A 16,831-nucleotide genomic window follows, 5' to 3' on the forward strand; every position below is an offset into this window, starting at 1 on the left:
GACCAGGAGAAGCTCATCCATGCTTTTATCTCAAGTAGTCTTGAGTATTGTAATGGTCTTCTGACTGGACTTCCTAAAAAGAGCATTAAACAGCTACAGCTCATTCAGAATGCTGCAGCTCGGGTTCTGACCAGAACAAAGAGGTCAGAGCATATTACTCAAATTCTAAAGTCTTTACACTGGCTTCCAGTCAACGTTAGAATAGATTTTAAAGTTCTGCTACTGGTCTATAAATAACTAAACGGTTTAGGTTCTGAATACATGAATTAAATGCTCATGGAATATAAACCTAGTAGTTCTCTGAGATCGAAAGACTCAGGTCAAATAGTGGAGCACAGAACAACGCAAACATGGTGAAGCAGCATTTAGCTATTATGATGCACACAAATGGAATAAGTTGCCAACAGAAGTCACCTCAGCCCCAGGTGTGCATGATTTTAAGTCCAGGTTAAAAACTCTTCTTTTTTCCCATGCTTTTTAGAGCATTTCCACTTTTAAATGATATTTCTTGCACTGTATGCTGTTTTAATTCTATTTTTATTTATTTATTTTCCTCTTTGTTTAAAATGTTTATAAGCTGTTTTTTCCTCGTTTTTAAATGTTTTTAATAATGTAAAACATATAGAGTTACCTTGTGTATGAAATGCACTATATAAATAAATTTGGTTTGCTTTGCTTTTGTATAAGTAGAAAAAGTTTTAGATCTTGGAGTCCAGCTCACAAAAAAATGGGAGCAAAAACAAAAGTGTTGAGTTTATATTTTTGTTCAGTGTAAATCTAGCTTTTAACACAATTTCAGAATATATCAGGGATACTACTCACTGGCTGATGTTGGCTATGGTGTCCATCCAGCTGCGAATGCGGACCTTGTTGCGTATATTTGGAGGATTGCTGAATTCGTGAACTATAGCGATGTGATAGGGATAGGGACCCTGGAAGAGCTGACGTTCCAATGCTACAGAGTCAATCTGAAGAAAAAGGGTCAAACAATCAGGTCGAGCTAGAATACCAGCTCTATAAAACACAGGAGCAAAAACTTAAGTAAATGACAACAACTACTTAAAATGTTGTCTGTGTAGATTCTCAGTGATTCAGGTCATAATAATCTGTAAAGATTGAATCAAGGCAACTGGACTGTTCTTGCTTGTTGAAGACATTTCACCCTTAACACAAAAGGCTTCTTCAGTTCAAGATTTTCAGTGTGGAGTCCCTCTAGTTATGCCTCAGTGTGTGTTCCTAGGGGGTGGTCAACCATAGGGTGTTGCTGTTGTTGTCCAGTGTTGTTTGTTGAGTGCAGTGAGTGAGTACAATGACCTCTACATTGGACAGACTGCGCAGCATTGACAGGATCCTTCTTCTGGTGCAGAATAAGCAGTTCATTCGCATCTCAAGGAGAAGCGACATTCCTTCGAGGACAACATTCTGGGTCGGGGAGGACCACTGCTTTGAAAGAGGTGTAAAGAAGCCATCTATGTTAAACTAGAAAAACCGTCTCTAAACAGAGGGGGAAGTTTGAGACATCACCGATAGTCTGCCTACAACAATGCAACCTCCTCCCAAAGATCATGACAATCAATGGGAAGAGTGGTGCTAATGAGCCACAAGATGAGTGAATGACCGACTGGTATGTAGGACGGTTGCTTCACTGCATACTGATCGACAACAAAAATACCCTGTTGTTGAACACCCCCAGGGAACACACCCACCGAGACATAAATACTCCAAACAAAAAATTTAGAACTGAAGAAGCCTTTTGCATTAAAGGTGAAACTTCAACAAACAAGAACAGTCCAGGTGCCTTGATTCAACCTTTGTGGATTACTTACTAACAGGTTGAATAGACATTGGGGTATAAAGTACAAAAACAAAAGTAGAGATCCAAAAAAGGTTTATAATTGTCCATAGATGCCACAAGACTTTTATATTAGACAGGGCTATGGTTTGACGAAATGAAACACCTCTCCTCACTTCAACATAGTTTTTTTTGGCACCAAGATTACACCAAAGCAAAACTTTTACATTGGCCAGAGTTTTGGCCTTATCACAAAAACAGCAAACCTAGAGAATAACAGAGGACTAATTCAAATGTGCATAATGACAGAACTTGGAGACACCCCAAAATACAGACCTGGTGCATTGGACGCATGTAGATGATGCGGTTGCGCTCGGGAGGCATTCTCAGAATCTGATCCAGGACCTGTTCCATGTTCAGCTTCTTACATTGTGCATAGTCAAACCTGTTCACAATAGGAGCACTTTCCACTCGCAGCTGCTTTAACACTCGACATCTGGTAGCTTTAATCAGAAAAGGAAAAAGGAAAATTTTTACTGAACATGAAAAGCATACAAATATCACGTATGTATCAGAGGAGCCTAACGGAAAAAAAACATTTTCTTCAGCTGGTATTCATGACATTCAAAATGATGAGCACTTATATTGCTGTATAACTGTAGCAAGTTAAACCCTTGCTAGTGTTATTGTCAAATAAGCACAATATCCATGTCTGTGCAGTACCGTGAATGAACATCATCTTGGGGCAGTCTTTAATGACTAAGTCGGTGATTCCGCAGTTGGTCAGAGTGATGCCCACCAGGTTCTTACTCTTCAGAGACAATACCTAAAAGAGGCATAATGGTAACATTATAAAAACTTGTTTGTGGAATGCATTTACTTATACTTGTATGGTCATTCTGCTGAAAGAGCAATTAACACCTGACATGTCAGTCAACCTTTTGGTGGAAGAGGAAACAAATGGGTGGACATGTGTGTGGGAAAGGAAAGCCTACATGTTAGATAAGATAATTAAATACCTTGTCAGTTTGAATTTTTGTTAGGTTTAACTTTGTAGAGCTGGAGAAGATATGCTGTGTGTATGACTGGGACCATTTGCAAATAATCCTTGAGCTAAATTCTAAATAACATTAACATGCTGCTTTAACCGCACTTAGTCAAGAAGTCTTGTTTAAAGATACAACTCAAGACCAGATTCTGTGTCCAATGCTACACCTACTGTTACAATATGATACACTTTTGGCCAGTACCTTCACTGTTCAAACAAATACATTAAAATCACTTGAAATATTTTTTAAATATTTAAATAATATAGCATGACACAGTAAATTGCTATTTTTGTTACATGGCACTGCACTCTGGGCCGATGAAAAATGGTTGTTGCTAATGCTACCACAGGTGCATCTCAGTAAATAAGAACAGGCGTGTCAAACTCGTTTTAGTTTGTGGGCTGTATCGACCCCAATTTGATCTCAAGTGGGCCGACCAGTATATTCATGGCTTAATAACCTATAAATAACAATTATTCAAAAATGTCCTCATTGTTTTGGTGTGATTAATTCGAAGTACATTTGGAAAATATTCACAGTAATTATTATTTTGTTGCAAATATTGCAAATTATGAGCAATCTGAAAATTCTTAACATAAACGATTGCAATTTCAAAAGTATTTTGTCATTTTTTTCATATACACTTGTGCAACTTAGAGATAAGAGGATATATATATATGTTCTATTTATAACAACTTAATTTCTAGAAATAATTATAAAGGTACTTAAATTTCCACATCCATCTAAAAATCTTGAAAATCACAACTCACTCATCGAACTATACAAAATAAAGTGATAACTATTCAGAAAGAGTGTGCTGCCACCTACCTTGTAAATGTAGACAAAAAGATATACAAGTTGTGGCAGTGTATTTTAAAAACAAAAAGGGTTCCACCAAACAACCCTCTTCTGAACTGAAGCTGTTGACTGACATTTTGCAATATTCAATGTCTTAAAATATTTCTACATGAGGTATTCATTTTCACAGAACTGTATTCGTTACGTAGGTTGATTGAAGACTCTAAATTACCCGTAGGTGTGAATGTGAGTGTGAATGGTTGTTTGTGTCTATGTGCCCTGCGATTGACTGGTGACCGGTTCAGGGTGTACCCCGCCTCCCGCCCGAAGATAGCTGGGATAGGGTCCAGCAGCCCGTGACCCTAGTGAGGATAAGCGGTAAAGAAAATGGATGGATGGATTTTTCACAAGGTGGCACAACATTTTATATAACGTAGGCTTACTTTTGCTCCGAAAACATGTCTTACTTCGGCTAATCTTCATTCCTCTTCTTTCCAGTGCATGCTTCCATCTTTCTAACTGTTCCCAACTGCTCCCTGCTTTCACTGCAGATCACAATGTCATCTGCAAACATCATGGTCCACGGGGATTCCAGTCTAACCTCATCTGTCAGCCTATCCATCATCACTGCAAAAAGGAAGGGGCTCAGGGCTGATCCCTGATGCAGTCACACGTCACCTTATATTCGTCTGTCACACCTACAGCACACCTCACCGCTGATCTGCTGCCCTCATACATGTCCTGTATTATTCTAACATACTTCTCTGCCACTCCAGACTTCCGCATGCAGTACCACAGTTCCTCTCTGGGCACTCTGTCATAGGCTTTCTCTAGATCTACAAAGACACAATGTAGCTCCTTCTGACCTTCTCTGTACTTTTCCATCAACATCCTCAAAGCAAATAATGCATCTGTGGTACTCTTTCTAGGCATGAAACCATACTGTTGCTCCCAGATACTCACCTCTGTCCTGAGTCTAACCTCCACTACTCTTTCCCATAACTTCATTGTGTGGCTCATCATCTTTATTCCTCTATAGTTCCCACAGCTCTGCACATCACCTTTGTTCTTAAACATGGGCACCAGTACACTTTTCCTCCATTCCTCAGGCATCTTCTCACACACTAGAATTCTATTGAACAAGCTGGTCAAAAACTCCACAGCCACCTCTCCTAGATGCTTCCATACCTCCACAGGAATGTCATCAGGACCAACTGCCTTTCCATTTTTCATCCTCTTTAATTGCCTTTCTAACTTCCCCCTTACTAATCATTGCCACTTCCTGGTCCACCACACTTGCCTCTTCTACTCTCCCTTCTCTCTCATTTTCCTCATTCAGCAACTCCTCAAAGCATTCTTTCCATCTAGCTAGCACACTGCTGGCACCAGTCAACATATTTCCATCTCTATCCTTAATCACCCTAACCTGCTGCACATCCTTCCCATCTCTATCCCTCTGTCTGGCCAGCCTGTATAGATCCTTTTCTCCTTCTTTAGTGTCCAACCTACCATACATGTCATCATATGCCTCTTGTTTGGCCTTTGCCACCTCTACCTTTGCCCTGTGTCGCATCTCAATGTATTCCTTTCGCCTCTCCTTGGTCCTTTCGGCGTCCCACTTCTTCTTTGCTAACCTTTTTCCTTGTATGATTTCCTGTACTGTGAGGTTCCACCACCAAGTCTCCTTCTCTCCTTTCCTGCCAGAAGATACACCAAGTACTCTCCTGCCTGCCTCTCTGATCACCTTGGCTGCAGTGCTCCAGTCTTCTGGAAGCTCCTCCCGTCCACCGAGAGCCTGTCTCACCTCTTCCTGAAAAGCTGCACAACACTCGTCCTGTCTTAGCTTCCACCACATGGTTCTCTTCTCTGCCTTTGTCTTCCTAATCTTCCTCCCCACCACCAGTCATCTTACACACCACCATCCTATGCTGTCTAGCCACACTATCCCCTACCACTACCTTACAGTTGGTAACCTCCTTCAGATTACATCGTCTGCACAAGATGTAATCTACCTGCGTGCTTCTACCTCCGCTCTTGTAGGTCACCCTATGTTCGTGCCTCTTCTGGAAAAAAGTGTTCACTAAAGCCATTTGCATCCTTGTTGCAAAGTCTACCACCATCTGTCCCTCCAAGTTCCTTTCCTGGATGCCGTACTTACCCATCACTTCTTCATCACCCCTATTATCTTCACCAACATGTCCATTACAATCTGCACCAATTACGACTCTCTCTCTGTCTGGGATGCTCAGAACTACTTCATCTAGCTCCTTCCAGAATTTCTCTTTCACCTCTAGGTCACATCCTACCTGTGGGGCATAGCCACTAATCACATTACACACAACACCCTCAATTTCAAGTTTCAGCCTCATCACTCGATCTGATACTCTTTTCACCTCCAAGACATTCTTAGCCAACTCTTTTTTTAAAATAACCCCGACTCGATTTCTCTTCCCATCTACACCATTGTAAAATAATTTAAACCATGCCCCTAAACTTCTAGCCTTACTGCCTTTCCACCTGGTCTCCTGGACACACAATATATCAACCTTTCTCCTAATCATCATGTCAACCAACTCCCGAGATTTTCCTGTCATAGTCCCAACATTCAGAGTCCCCACATTCAGTTCTAGGCTCTGTGCTTTCCTCTTCTCTTTCTGCCGAAGAACCCGCTTTCCACCTCTTCTTCTTCTTTGACTTCGACCCACAGGAGCTGAATTTCCAACGGCGCCCTGCAGGTTGACGGCGGCGGTGGCGGACGTTGTTAACCCGGGCCACGACCGATCCGGTATGGAATTCTTTGGATGAACGCTCATATTTGTTTGGCAAAGATTTAAGCCGGATGCCCTTCCTGACGCAACCCTCTGCATTTATCCGGGCTTGGGACCGGCCTACAGTTTGCACTGACTTGTGCCCCCCATAAGGCTGCATTATCAAAAGGTATACCGCACATATGAGACAAAATGAGAAAAAAAAAGAAAAAAAAGTCCAGAAAATCACTGTCTGATTTTTAAAGAATTAGCAAATTATGGTGTAAAATAAGTATTTCGTCAATAACAAAAGTTCATCTGAATACTTTGTTATATACCCTTAGTTCGCAGTGACAGAGGTCAAACGTTTTCTGTAAGTCTTCACAAGTTTTTCACACACTGTTGCTGGTCTTTTGTCCCATTCCTCTATGGCGATCTCAAGAGCAGTGATGTTTTGGGCCTGTCGCTGGGCAACACAAACTTTCAAATCCCTCCAAAGATTTTCTATGGGGTTGAGATCTGGAGACTGGCTAGGTCACTCCAGGACCTTGAAATGCTTCTTACGAAGCCACGCCTTCGTTGCCCGGGTGGTGTGTTTCAGATCATTGTCATGCTGAAAGACCCAGCCACGTTTCATCTTCCTTGCTGATTGAAGGAGGTTTTCACTCAAAATCTCACAATATATGGCCCCATTCATTCTTTCCTTTACATTCTTTCCTGGTCCCTTTGCAGAAAAAACGCCCCAAAGCACCACCCCCATGCTTCACAGTAGGTATGGTATTCTTTGGATGCAACTCAGCATTCTTTCTCCTCCAAACACGACAAGTTGAGTTTTTACCGAAGAGTTCTATTTTGTTTTCATCTGACCATATGATATTCTCCCAATCCTCTTCTTGATCATCCAAATGCTCTCTATCAAACTTCGGACAGGGCTGGATATGTACTGGCTTAAGCATGGAGATACGTCTGGCAGTGCAAGATTTGAGTCCCTGGTGGCGTAGTGCGTTACTGATGGTAGCCTTTGTTACTTTGGTCTCAGGTCTCTGCAGGTAATTCACAAGGTCCCCCGTGTGGTTCTGGGATTTTTTTTCAGCGTTCTTGTGATCATTTTGACCCCACGGGGTGAGATCTTGCGTGGAGCCCCAGATCGAGGGAGATTATCAGTGGTCTCGTATGTCTTCCATTTTCTAATAATTGCTCCCACAGTTGATTTCTTCATACTAAACTGCTTATCTATGGCAGATTCAGTCTTCCCAGCCTGGAGCAGGTCTACAATTGTGTTTCTGTTGTCCTTTGACAGCTCTTTGGCACAATTGGTGGCTGACTAAATACTTTTTTTCCCCCACTGCACTTTTCGGCCTCCCCTGCCACACCTGACCGCACGTCCCTGAGGTGAACGCAGATTATTATTATTTTTTTTAATTTTTTTTGCTCAACATACAGTGGCTTGCAAAAGTAATCGTTTACCTTTAGTACTTCTTGAACTTTTCAACATTTTGTCACATTATAACCACGTGTAAATATATTTCATTGGGATTCCATGTGATAGACCAACACAAAGTGGCACATAATTCTGAAGTGGGGAAAAAAAAAAAAATAAAAACCATGTACCGACAAGTTGCAATGTAAAGAAGCAAAGCAAAGCAAATTTATTTATATAGCGCATTGCATAGACAAGACAACTCAATGTGCTTTACATGATTAAAAGCATTTAAAAACAAAGAAAAAAAACAGCTTATAAACATTTAAAACAAAGAGGAAAATAAATAAATAAAAATAGAATTAAAACAGCGTACAGTGCAAGAAATATCATTTAAAAGTGTAAATGCTCTAAAAAGCATGGGGGGGGGGGGGGGGGAGAAGAGTTTTAAACCTGGATTTAAAAACATGCACACTTGGGGCTGACGTCACTTCTGTTGGCAACTTATTCCATTTGTGTGCAGCATACTAGCTAAATGCTGCTTCACCATGTTTGCTTTGGACTCTGGACTCTATTTGACCTGAGTCTGTCGATCTCAGAGCCATAATGGGTTTATATTCCATTAGCATTTCATTCATGTATTCAGGACCTAAACCAGTAGCAGAACTTTAAAATCTATTCTAAAGCCGACTGGAAGCCAGTGTAAAGACTTTAGAATTGGAGTAATATGTTCTGACCTCTTTGTTCTGGTCAGAACCCGAGCTGCAGCATTCTGAATGAGCTGCAGCTGTCTCATGCTCTTTTTAGGGAGTCCAGTCAGAGGACCATTACAATAGTCAAGTCGACTTGAGATAAAAGCATGGATGAGCTTCTCCTGGTCTGCTTGACACATGCAAGCCTTCACTCTGGATATGTTCTTCAGATGGTAGAAGCCAGTTTTAGTAACTGATTTGATATGAAAGTTGAAAGTCAGGTCGGAATCTACCAGAACACCAAGGTTTCGGACTTGGTCTTTGGTTTTTAAGGACAGTGACTCCAGGTATTCACTAACAGCAATCCTCTTTTTTTATATTGCCAAAAACAAAAAAACAAAGATATTTATCAGTTTTAGACAGTGACACAGCACCTCAATTGAACTGTAGTCATCTGGAGACACTGCTAGATATAACTGTATGTCATCTGCATAGCTATGATAGTCAAAATTAAAGTTCTGAATAACAAAATAATTAAAATGTAAACGACAAAAGGTGACATACAATGTCATGATATTTCATTTATGACAGACTTCCTACACTACGGTGCATCTAGAAAAGCAGTTCACTTTTTCATATTTTGTTTTGTTACAGCCTTATTCTAAAATGGACGAAATTATTTTTTTCCTCAAAATTCTCATGTTTGAAGAAGCCAGGCACCGCTCATCACCTGACCAATACCATCCCTACAGTGAAGCATGGTGGTGGCAGTATCATGCTGTGGGGATGTTTTCAGCAGTAGGAACTGGGAGACTAGTGAAGATTGAGAAAAAGATGAATGCAGCAATGTACAGACACATCCTGGATGAAAACCTGCTCCAAGTGCTCAGGACCTCAGACTGGGAATAAGCTTTACCTTCCAACAGGACAAGGACTCTATGCACACAGCCAAGACAATGAAGGAGTGGTTTTAGGACAACTCTGTTAATGTCCTTGAGTGGCCCAGCCAAAGCCCAGACTTTGAATCCAATCAAACATCTCTGGCGAGATCTGAAAATGGCTGTGCACCAAAGCTCTCCATCCGACCTCATGAAGCTTGAGAGGTGCTGCAAAGAGGAATGGGCGAAACTGGCCAAAGATAGGTGTGCCAAGCTCGTGGCATCATAGTCAAAAAGACTGTAATTCCTGCCAAAGGTGCATCAACAAAGTACTGAGCAAAGGCTGTGAATACTTATGTACATGTGATTTGTTTTTTTATTTTTAACAAATTTGCAAAAAATAAAAACAAAAACGTTTTTCGCAATCTCATTCTTTGGTGATGTGTGTAGAAATTTGAGTAAAAAAATGAATGTATTCCATTTTGGGATGAGGCTGTAACAACAAAATGTGGAAAAAGTGAAACGTAAATACTTTCCGGATGCGCGTATGGTGGCGCATAACCCGAATTTGTATGCAAGCCGGAACCGTCCCGTCATCTATCACTAACCTACGCTAGCGCAGACGTAAAGTCATAATTACAGTAATATTTATATGAAAATCACTTCTAGGCCACAAATATGTGCAAAGTACTTTAAAAAAAACAACAACTAATGAATTGTGCTCCATTTGTAAAATGTCGGTACCGTCATAAACTAAGGATCTCCTGTATTGTCATAGTGAAAACTACATGAGTAAAAGTGGTGTGTATGTGTGTTTACCTGTACGTGGTCATCCTCTGTTACTGGGTCTGAAGTACTGGTTGATTTGTCAGCCATTCTTCTCCTCCTTGTTGCTACCCGAGGCCTGGTTCTTGGAAGATCTACTCATAAATAAAATCAGTTAAAAAAATAGATCATACCCCTACCAACATATATCAGTTGAAAATTTGACTTGACCATTGACCTCAGATAACCACAATCAGTGCTTCTCGAACTTTTTACCACGTATTAAAATACTTTGCTCTCCCAGTGCCACCATAACGTCTAAGTTTAAAATATAGTAGCATAGTAGGCCTTAGGGTTCATCAAACGCAAGATAGGAATTTTACTCCTAAAACCTATATTTAATATTATTGTAACCCAATGAACTGCACAGTCTGACCATTAACACTGTGCGGAAATAGGACAATATAAAATGTGTACTTTATTGATTCAATGAAAATGTATTTCACATAAGTTAAATAAAAATTGTACCAAAGTGTAAAAAAGATTAAATGGAAATGTACTTTTAAGTTAAATACAAATGAACTGTAACTGCACTTTATTTGTATCTCCATTTTCTCTGCATTGGTGATATTTTCATTCATTCTATCTTTTATTGTATTTAATGTTTTAAAATGCATTTTAATTTGTTAAGTGATTCTTTGGAGTACCACTAGAGGAAGCCATTGTACCACTAGTGGTACCCATACCACACTTTGACAATCAGTGACTTTGATGCAGAGGTGGGTAGTAACGCGCTACATTTACTCCGTTACATTTACTCAAGTAACATTTTCGATAAACTGTACTTGTCAGAGTACTTTAAATGCAGTGTACTTTTTACTTTTACTTGAGTATTTATGTGAAGAAGGAACAATACTTTTACTCCGCTACAATGATCAACATGCCGTTCGCTACTTTTATTTATCCATTCTTGCGTGTGCGTCTATTTTTAGACTGCATCTTCGACTTCCGCATAGGGCACCTGTTGCGTCAATTGAACGTTACCACAGTGACGTTTGACCCAAGTCCACCAATCAAACGACAAAAGGCAGTCACATGACTGTGCACGTTGGCTTCGCGAGCCAATCAAAATGACTCATTTTGGAGGAGAAAAAAACAGAGCCGCGCGAGTGCGTTTACAGACGTAAAAAAAAAACAGCTTCGACGTGCAGCTCTTAAAGTGTGACTGCCCAAACTGATATTTCAGCCCACTCCTAACTTGAGAAAACACCTTGCTGGGCAGTTAAAATTTTAAATGGTGGCAGGTGTGTGTTGACTCCCATATATTATTATTTTTTTATTTTATTTGATGTTCTTCTCTGATTTAAAAAACAACAACAACGTTACTATTTACTTGAGTAGTTTCTTTAATTGAGGACTTTCTTACTCTTACTCAAGTAAATATTTGGATGACTACTTTTACTTGAGTCATATTATTCTAAAGTAACAGTACTCTTACTTGAGCACAATATTTGGCTACTCTACCCACCTCTGCTTAAATGTATCTTTTTCAATTATTTATATAACATTACCCGTCTCAGGCACCAGTGGTACAGAGGACATACGAGTGCAAGACCGGGTCAAAGGTCGTCTCGGTATGGAGGTGCTGTCATCACTGGCCAGAGTTCGCTTCTGCGTACAACTTGAACAGCGAGCAACAGGTGCTCGTCTTTTTCTCTGACCAGCCAGTTGTCCTGAAGTCAGGCTTTCAGCTGAACCTCTGGATTCGAGATGTTCTACACTCGCAGTACTGGAGGTCTGCCTTACCCCAGCTTCACTTACGCCACTGTCGCCCATATGTGTTCCATAGTGGTTTTCTGTGGTCCCATTAGTCCTGCCCCTTCCAGTATCCGCCCTTTCACGTCCAGGGGCCACCCTAGGTTCAATCATGCCTGCACATTCGGTCACCGACCTTTCTGCCGCCCTACTGACACCGGGGCCCCGCACTGTGCTGTCTGGCCCCGGCCTTGCTGAGGTTTCCCCTGAGTCCGCATCAACTCCTCTACTGCTAGTCCTGCGACTGTTTTCAGATGCAGCCTTCATGTCCGCCTTGATCTGTTCACTGGTCACCTGACAGCTCTTTTCACAGCTGCCCTCTGACACAAGAGGCTTCACCTGATTCACTGATGCAGGTAAGTTATTGGTCCGCCGCAGAGGAGTCTTCCCTTTACCTGGAAACACACAGATACATCACGACTATTGTACACCTACAGACACAAATTAGACAACTGAGTGTTGATACGACCTTAGGTTGTGTGATGCAAGACAAAATATAAAGTTCTACTTGAATTGGCCAGAGGTTGATGGTGTATGATGCAGACCATTATTACCACAACCAATGTGAGATGCCCACATGACAAACACACTGCAATGACTGATGAGTTATCTGTATTGTGTGGACACCTTCTGTGCATGAAATAGGTTGCTGCAAACAGGAAGCTGCTGGAGTTAGTCTTGAAACTAGGCCTTCGTCTTCCTCTTCACTGTCTGAGTCAGAGAGGACCAGTGAGGGTTTGGGAATGGCAACACCAGGTGGTCTACTCTGCTGGACCAAACCACTGGGACCTAGGAAGGGTACAACATGTTACAATTGCCAATAGAAATTAATAGTTCATCCATCCATCCATTTTCCATACCGCTTTTCCTCACTAGGGTCACGGCCGTGCTGGAGCCTGTCCCAGCTGACTCTAGGCGAGAGGCGGGGTACACCCTGAACTGGTAGCCAGCCAATCACAGGGCACATAGAAACAGACAACCGTTCGCACTCACATTCACACCTACGGGCAATTAAGAGTTTTCAATTAACCTACCATGCATGTTTTTGGGATGTGGGAGGAAACAGAAGAACCAAGAGAAAACCCACACAGGCACAGGGAGAACATGCAAATGCCACACAGTCGAGGCCGGATTTGAACTTGAGTCCTCAGAATTGTGGGGCTGATTGTTAACCAGTCATCCACCATGCCGCCTTAACAGTTCATGAATAAATAAGTGAATTTGGCTTATGCTGGTGACAAAAAATAGCACATTCAAACCTGCTTGCTCTTCATCAGCATCAGGAGGCTGTGGTGAACCAGCAGGGCGACTAGGCCCTGCAACCTCGTCACGATCTACTGTCACTGCCCTTCCAGCTCCTTTCGCCTCCATTTCTGGCTCTGCCTGCATGTTCTCTTCTTCATCCTCGATCCCGTTGACCTCCAATGGGGCTGTGAGAACAAATGACTCAAGTTATGTTTTCAAGTTTTACTTTAATTGATAGCTTGGTAAGTACTTCGGGCCAGATTCTACTGTCAACTGTTTCGTGATGCCAACGTCATGCCGTGGCTCTTCTAGATAAGTACTACTTCTGATCTGTTGTCATTAATTGTCTAAAGCGTATTGCATCGTTTAATATTTTTCCATTTTTACTTAGACAAACAAAAGAATGGAATTACGCATACCACCTGTATTAATTCTCACTCCTTTCTGTCTGTCTTCCTGCTCTGCTTGTTCCCACACACACTAAACACACAAGTTGCACAAAACACTCCTTGTACAATACAAACTTAACTACCACACACCATATTATCCCTTTATCACTAATGTTTGTTTTCTGTGTTCTGTTTGTTTGCCACCCTCCTATGTACCCTGGCTTTGCTGTACTTAAATATATCATCTTTATCACCCTCTTTAAATAACATTTGTCAACACAATACCAAAACAATTCCTGAAAACTGTCAAAAAAACCAACAACAAGGAATACATATTACCCAGGCTATTTAAAATTACTATACACGTACCCATAATATGTCACACTTCACTTTTGTGTCATGGAATGTCAATGGCATGCGATCGTAGGCAAAGAGAATTAATATTATGGATTATATCACTAAATTTAAAACAGACCTCCTCTTATAACAAGAAACGCACCTTATTGAGTCAGAAGAAAAATGCCTCATTGACTAATTTAACTCAGGCTATATCGGCTTTTTATAACTGTAGACAGAGGAGTCTCAATACTAGTTCATAAAAGACTACTTTTTACAATAAATAGTACAGTAGCTGATCCAGAAGGCCGATACATAACTATGCAGGCTACAATATTTAACAAACTATACACAATTGTCAATGTGTACAGTCCTTTTTCACAAGCTGTTTTCACACTTGCTTAACTTGTCGGCTAATTCTACAATTATCATCCCCTTATAGATCGCTCAAATCTCAAAAATAGCAATCAGTCACAATGCGCCAACATATTAGAGCAGTATGTGGACGACTTTGGAATTGTTGCTATATGGAGGCTAAAAAAAACAATACAAAAAGAGAATACACATTTTTCTCATCGGTTCACCACTCATTCTCAAGAATAGATTTTTTTTCTATCAAGCAATTCGTCAGCTCAAAGAATTACCTCCAAAATACATCTAATCATCATCGGTGACCACGCACCAATTTCCCTCAACCTAAAAATTAACTCAAATCTGGGACCTCCACCAACGTGGCGCTTTAACACGTCCCTTTGGAAGGACCAGGACTTTGATTCTCTTGTGAGGAAAGAATGGGATGATTTTTTTTACATTCAATGACTCGCCAACCATATCCCCATCTCTGCTGTGGGAAACCGGGAAATCTGTAATGATGGATGGAATCATATAATACTCTTCATAAAAGAAAAAACAAGAACTAAAATTAGAAAATGAAATTGAGGAAAAAATTAAACATCTCACAGAAGAATATGCAATTAATCCGACAGATATGCTTAGAAACCAACCTCAAAAGGCAAAACATCAATTAGACATCGCATCAAAAAGAACAGATTTTCTTCAACCACAGTTAAGCTACACTAACTTTGAGTACAATAATAAATCAGGCAAATTTCTTGCGAACCAACTTCAGTGCAATAAAGAAAAAACAATTACAGCCATTTCAAGATTCAAACGGCAGCTATACACAGTCACCGCTAGAAATTCATGAAATATTTCACAATTATTATAGCAGCTTATACGCATCTTCGAACAACCCAGAACAAAAATAAATGTAAACTTTTATTAAAGACCTAAACATTCCTCAATTACAGAAATTAAAGACAGTCTTGATGCTCCTTTACCCATCACAGAATTAGATAATGCATTAAAAAATATATGCAATCGGGACGAGCGCCAGGCCCGGACGGAAGCTCCATCGAATTCATTTATGGCCAATACTAGCAAAGCAAATTTATTTATATAGCGCATTTCATACACAAGGTAACGTAATGTGCTTTAAATGATAAAACACATTTAAAAAGGAATAAAATAAAACAGCTTATAAACATTTAAAACAAAAAGGGGGGCTGAGGTCACTTCTGTTGGCAACTTATTCCATTTGTATGCAGCATAATAGCTTAATACTGCTTCACCATGTTTGCTTTAGACTTTGTGCTCCACTATTTGACCTGAGTCTGTCGATCTCAGAGCCCTATCGGGTGTATATACCATTTGCATTTGTTTCATGTATTCAGGACCGAAACCATTTAGTGATTTATAGACCAGTAGCAGAACTTTAAAATCTATCCTAAAGCTGACTGAGAGCCAGTGTAAATAATTTAGAATTGCAGTAATATGCTCTGACCTCTTTGTTCTGGTCAGAACCCAAGCTGCAGGATTCTAGCGCTTACAAGGACCTCTATTTTTCAGAACAGTCGAGGTCAAACAATAAAAGGTCAAATAAGTGGCCATATGAACACACCTTCAATTAAATGACTACTGAAGTCAGGCAAAGACCCCACTCTACCGGCTAATTATCGGCCCTTATCACTGATTAATGTAGATATCAAGATTATCTCAAAAGGTATCTGCTTGCCAGTGACAGAACCCAAAATCAATCTATATGGTGATGATATTCTTCTTTATTTACAGGAACCCAAGTCATCTGTTCAGGCAGTCTTCAATCTCAAATCATTTTCACAAATATCAGATTACTCTATCAACTGGACAAACTCAACAATACTCCTAATAACAGCAAACTCATGGAATCCTGCAGATCAAATCCCAAATTAAATCATTCCTATAGGAAACATCAAGTAAAAAAAAATCTCACTTCTGGAAAAAATTTCATCTGATTTAATACGCTGGAATAACTTGCTTATATCACTACTGGGAAGAATAGCCACAATAAAAATTAAAATCTTACCTCAAATAAATTATTCTCAATGATTCCATTTAAGATCACATTTAAATGGTTCCAAACATTAGATTCTGCCGTAATAAATAAATAAATAAATTATTATTATTTTTAAATTATAAAATGTCTTCCCCGTGCCTGCGTGGGTTTTCTCCGGGTACTCCGGTTTCCTCCCACATCCCAAAAACACACACGGTAGGTTAATTGAAGACCCTAAATTGTCCGTAGGTATGAATGTGAGTGTGAATGCTTGTGTGTTTATATGTGCCCTGCGATTGGCTGGCAACCAGTTCAGAGTGTACCCCGCCTCCTGCCCGCAGTGAGCTGGGATAGGCTCCAGCATACCCACGACCCTAGTGAGGATAAGCGGTGTAGATAATGGATGGATGGATGAATTAGTCTATCCACTCTTCAGAAAAGTAAACAGGAGGGAGGGCTAAATGCTCCCAACTTCAAACACTATTAGCTAGCCAATTACAATACCTCATCAAATGGATGCACTACAATGAG

At 40.4% G+C, this 16,831-nt stretch overlaps 1 protein-coding gene across 3 annotated transcripts in view; it reads right to left on the minus strand.

Annotated features, from left to right (window-relative positions):
• The window catches only part of fbxo38 (F-box protein 38), a 62,016-nt gene that overhangs the window by 12,243 nt on the left and 32,942 nt on the right, over nt 1-16,831 (minus strand). For all 3 annotated transcript variants that reach the window (XM_061787311.1, XM_061787310.1, XM_061787312.1), the window contains 7 exons: nt 13,216-13,386; nt 12,584-12,745; nt 11,713-12,351; nt 10,196-10,296; nt 2,516-2,618; nt 2,129-2,295; nt 823-968 (listed from right to left, as the gene is read on the minus strand). In XM_061787311.1, the coding sequence (XP_061643295.1) occupies nt 823-968; nt 2,129-2,295; nt 2,516-2,618; nt 10,196-10,296; nt 11,713-12,351; nt 12,584-12,745; nt 13,216-13,386 (1,489 nt within the window). The remainder of the gene's footprint in view (nt 1-822; nt 969-2,128; nt 2,296-2,515; nt 2,619-10,195; nt 10,297-11,712; nt 12,352-12,583; nt 12,746-13,215; nt 13,387-16,831) is intronic.

The sequence above is a fragment of the Phyllopteryx taeniolatus genome, chromosome 10, assembly GCF_024500385.1.
Source record: "Phyllopteryx taeniolatus isolate TA_2022b chromosome 10, UOR_Ptae_1.2, whole genome shotgun sequence".
NCBI classification, from domain to species: Eukaryota; Metazoa; Chordata; class Actinopteri; order Syngnathiformes; family Syngnathidae; genus Phyllopteryx; species Phyllopteryx taeniolatus.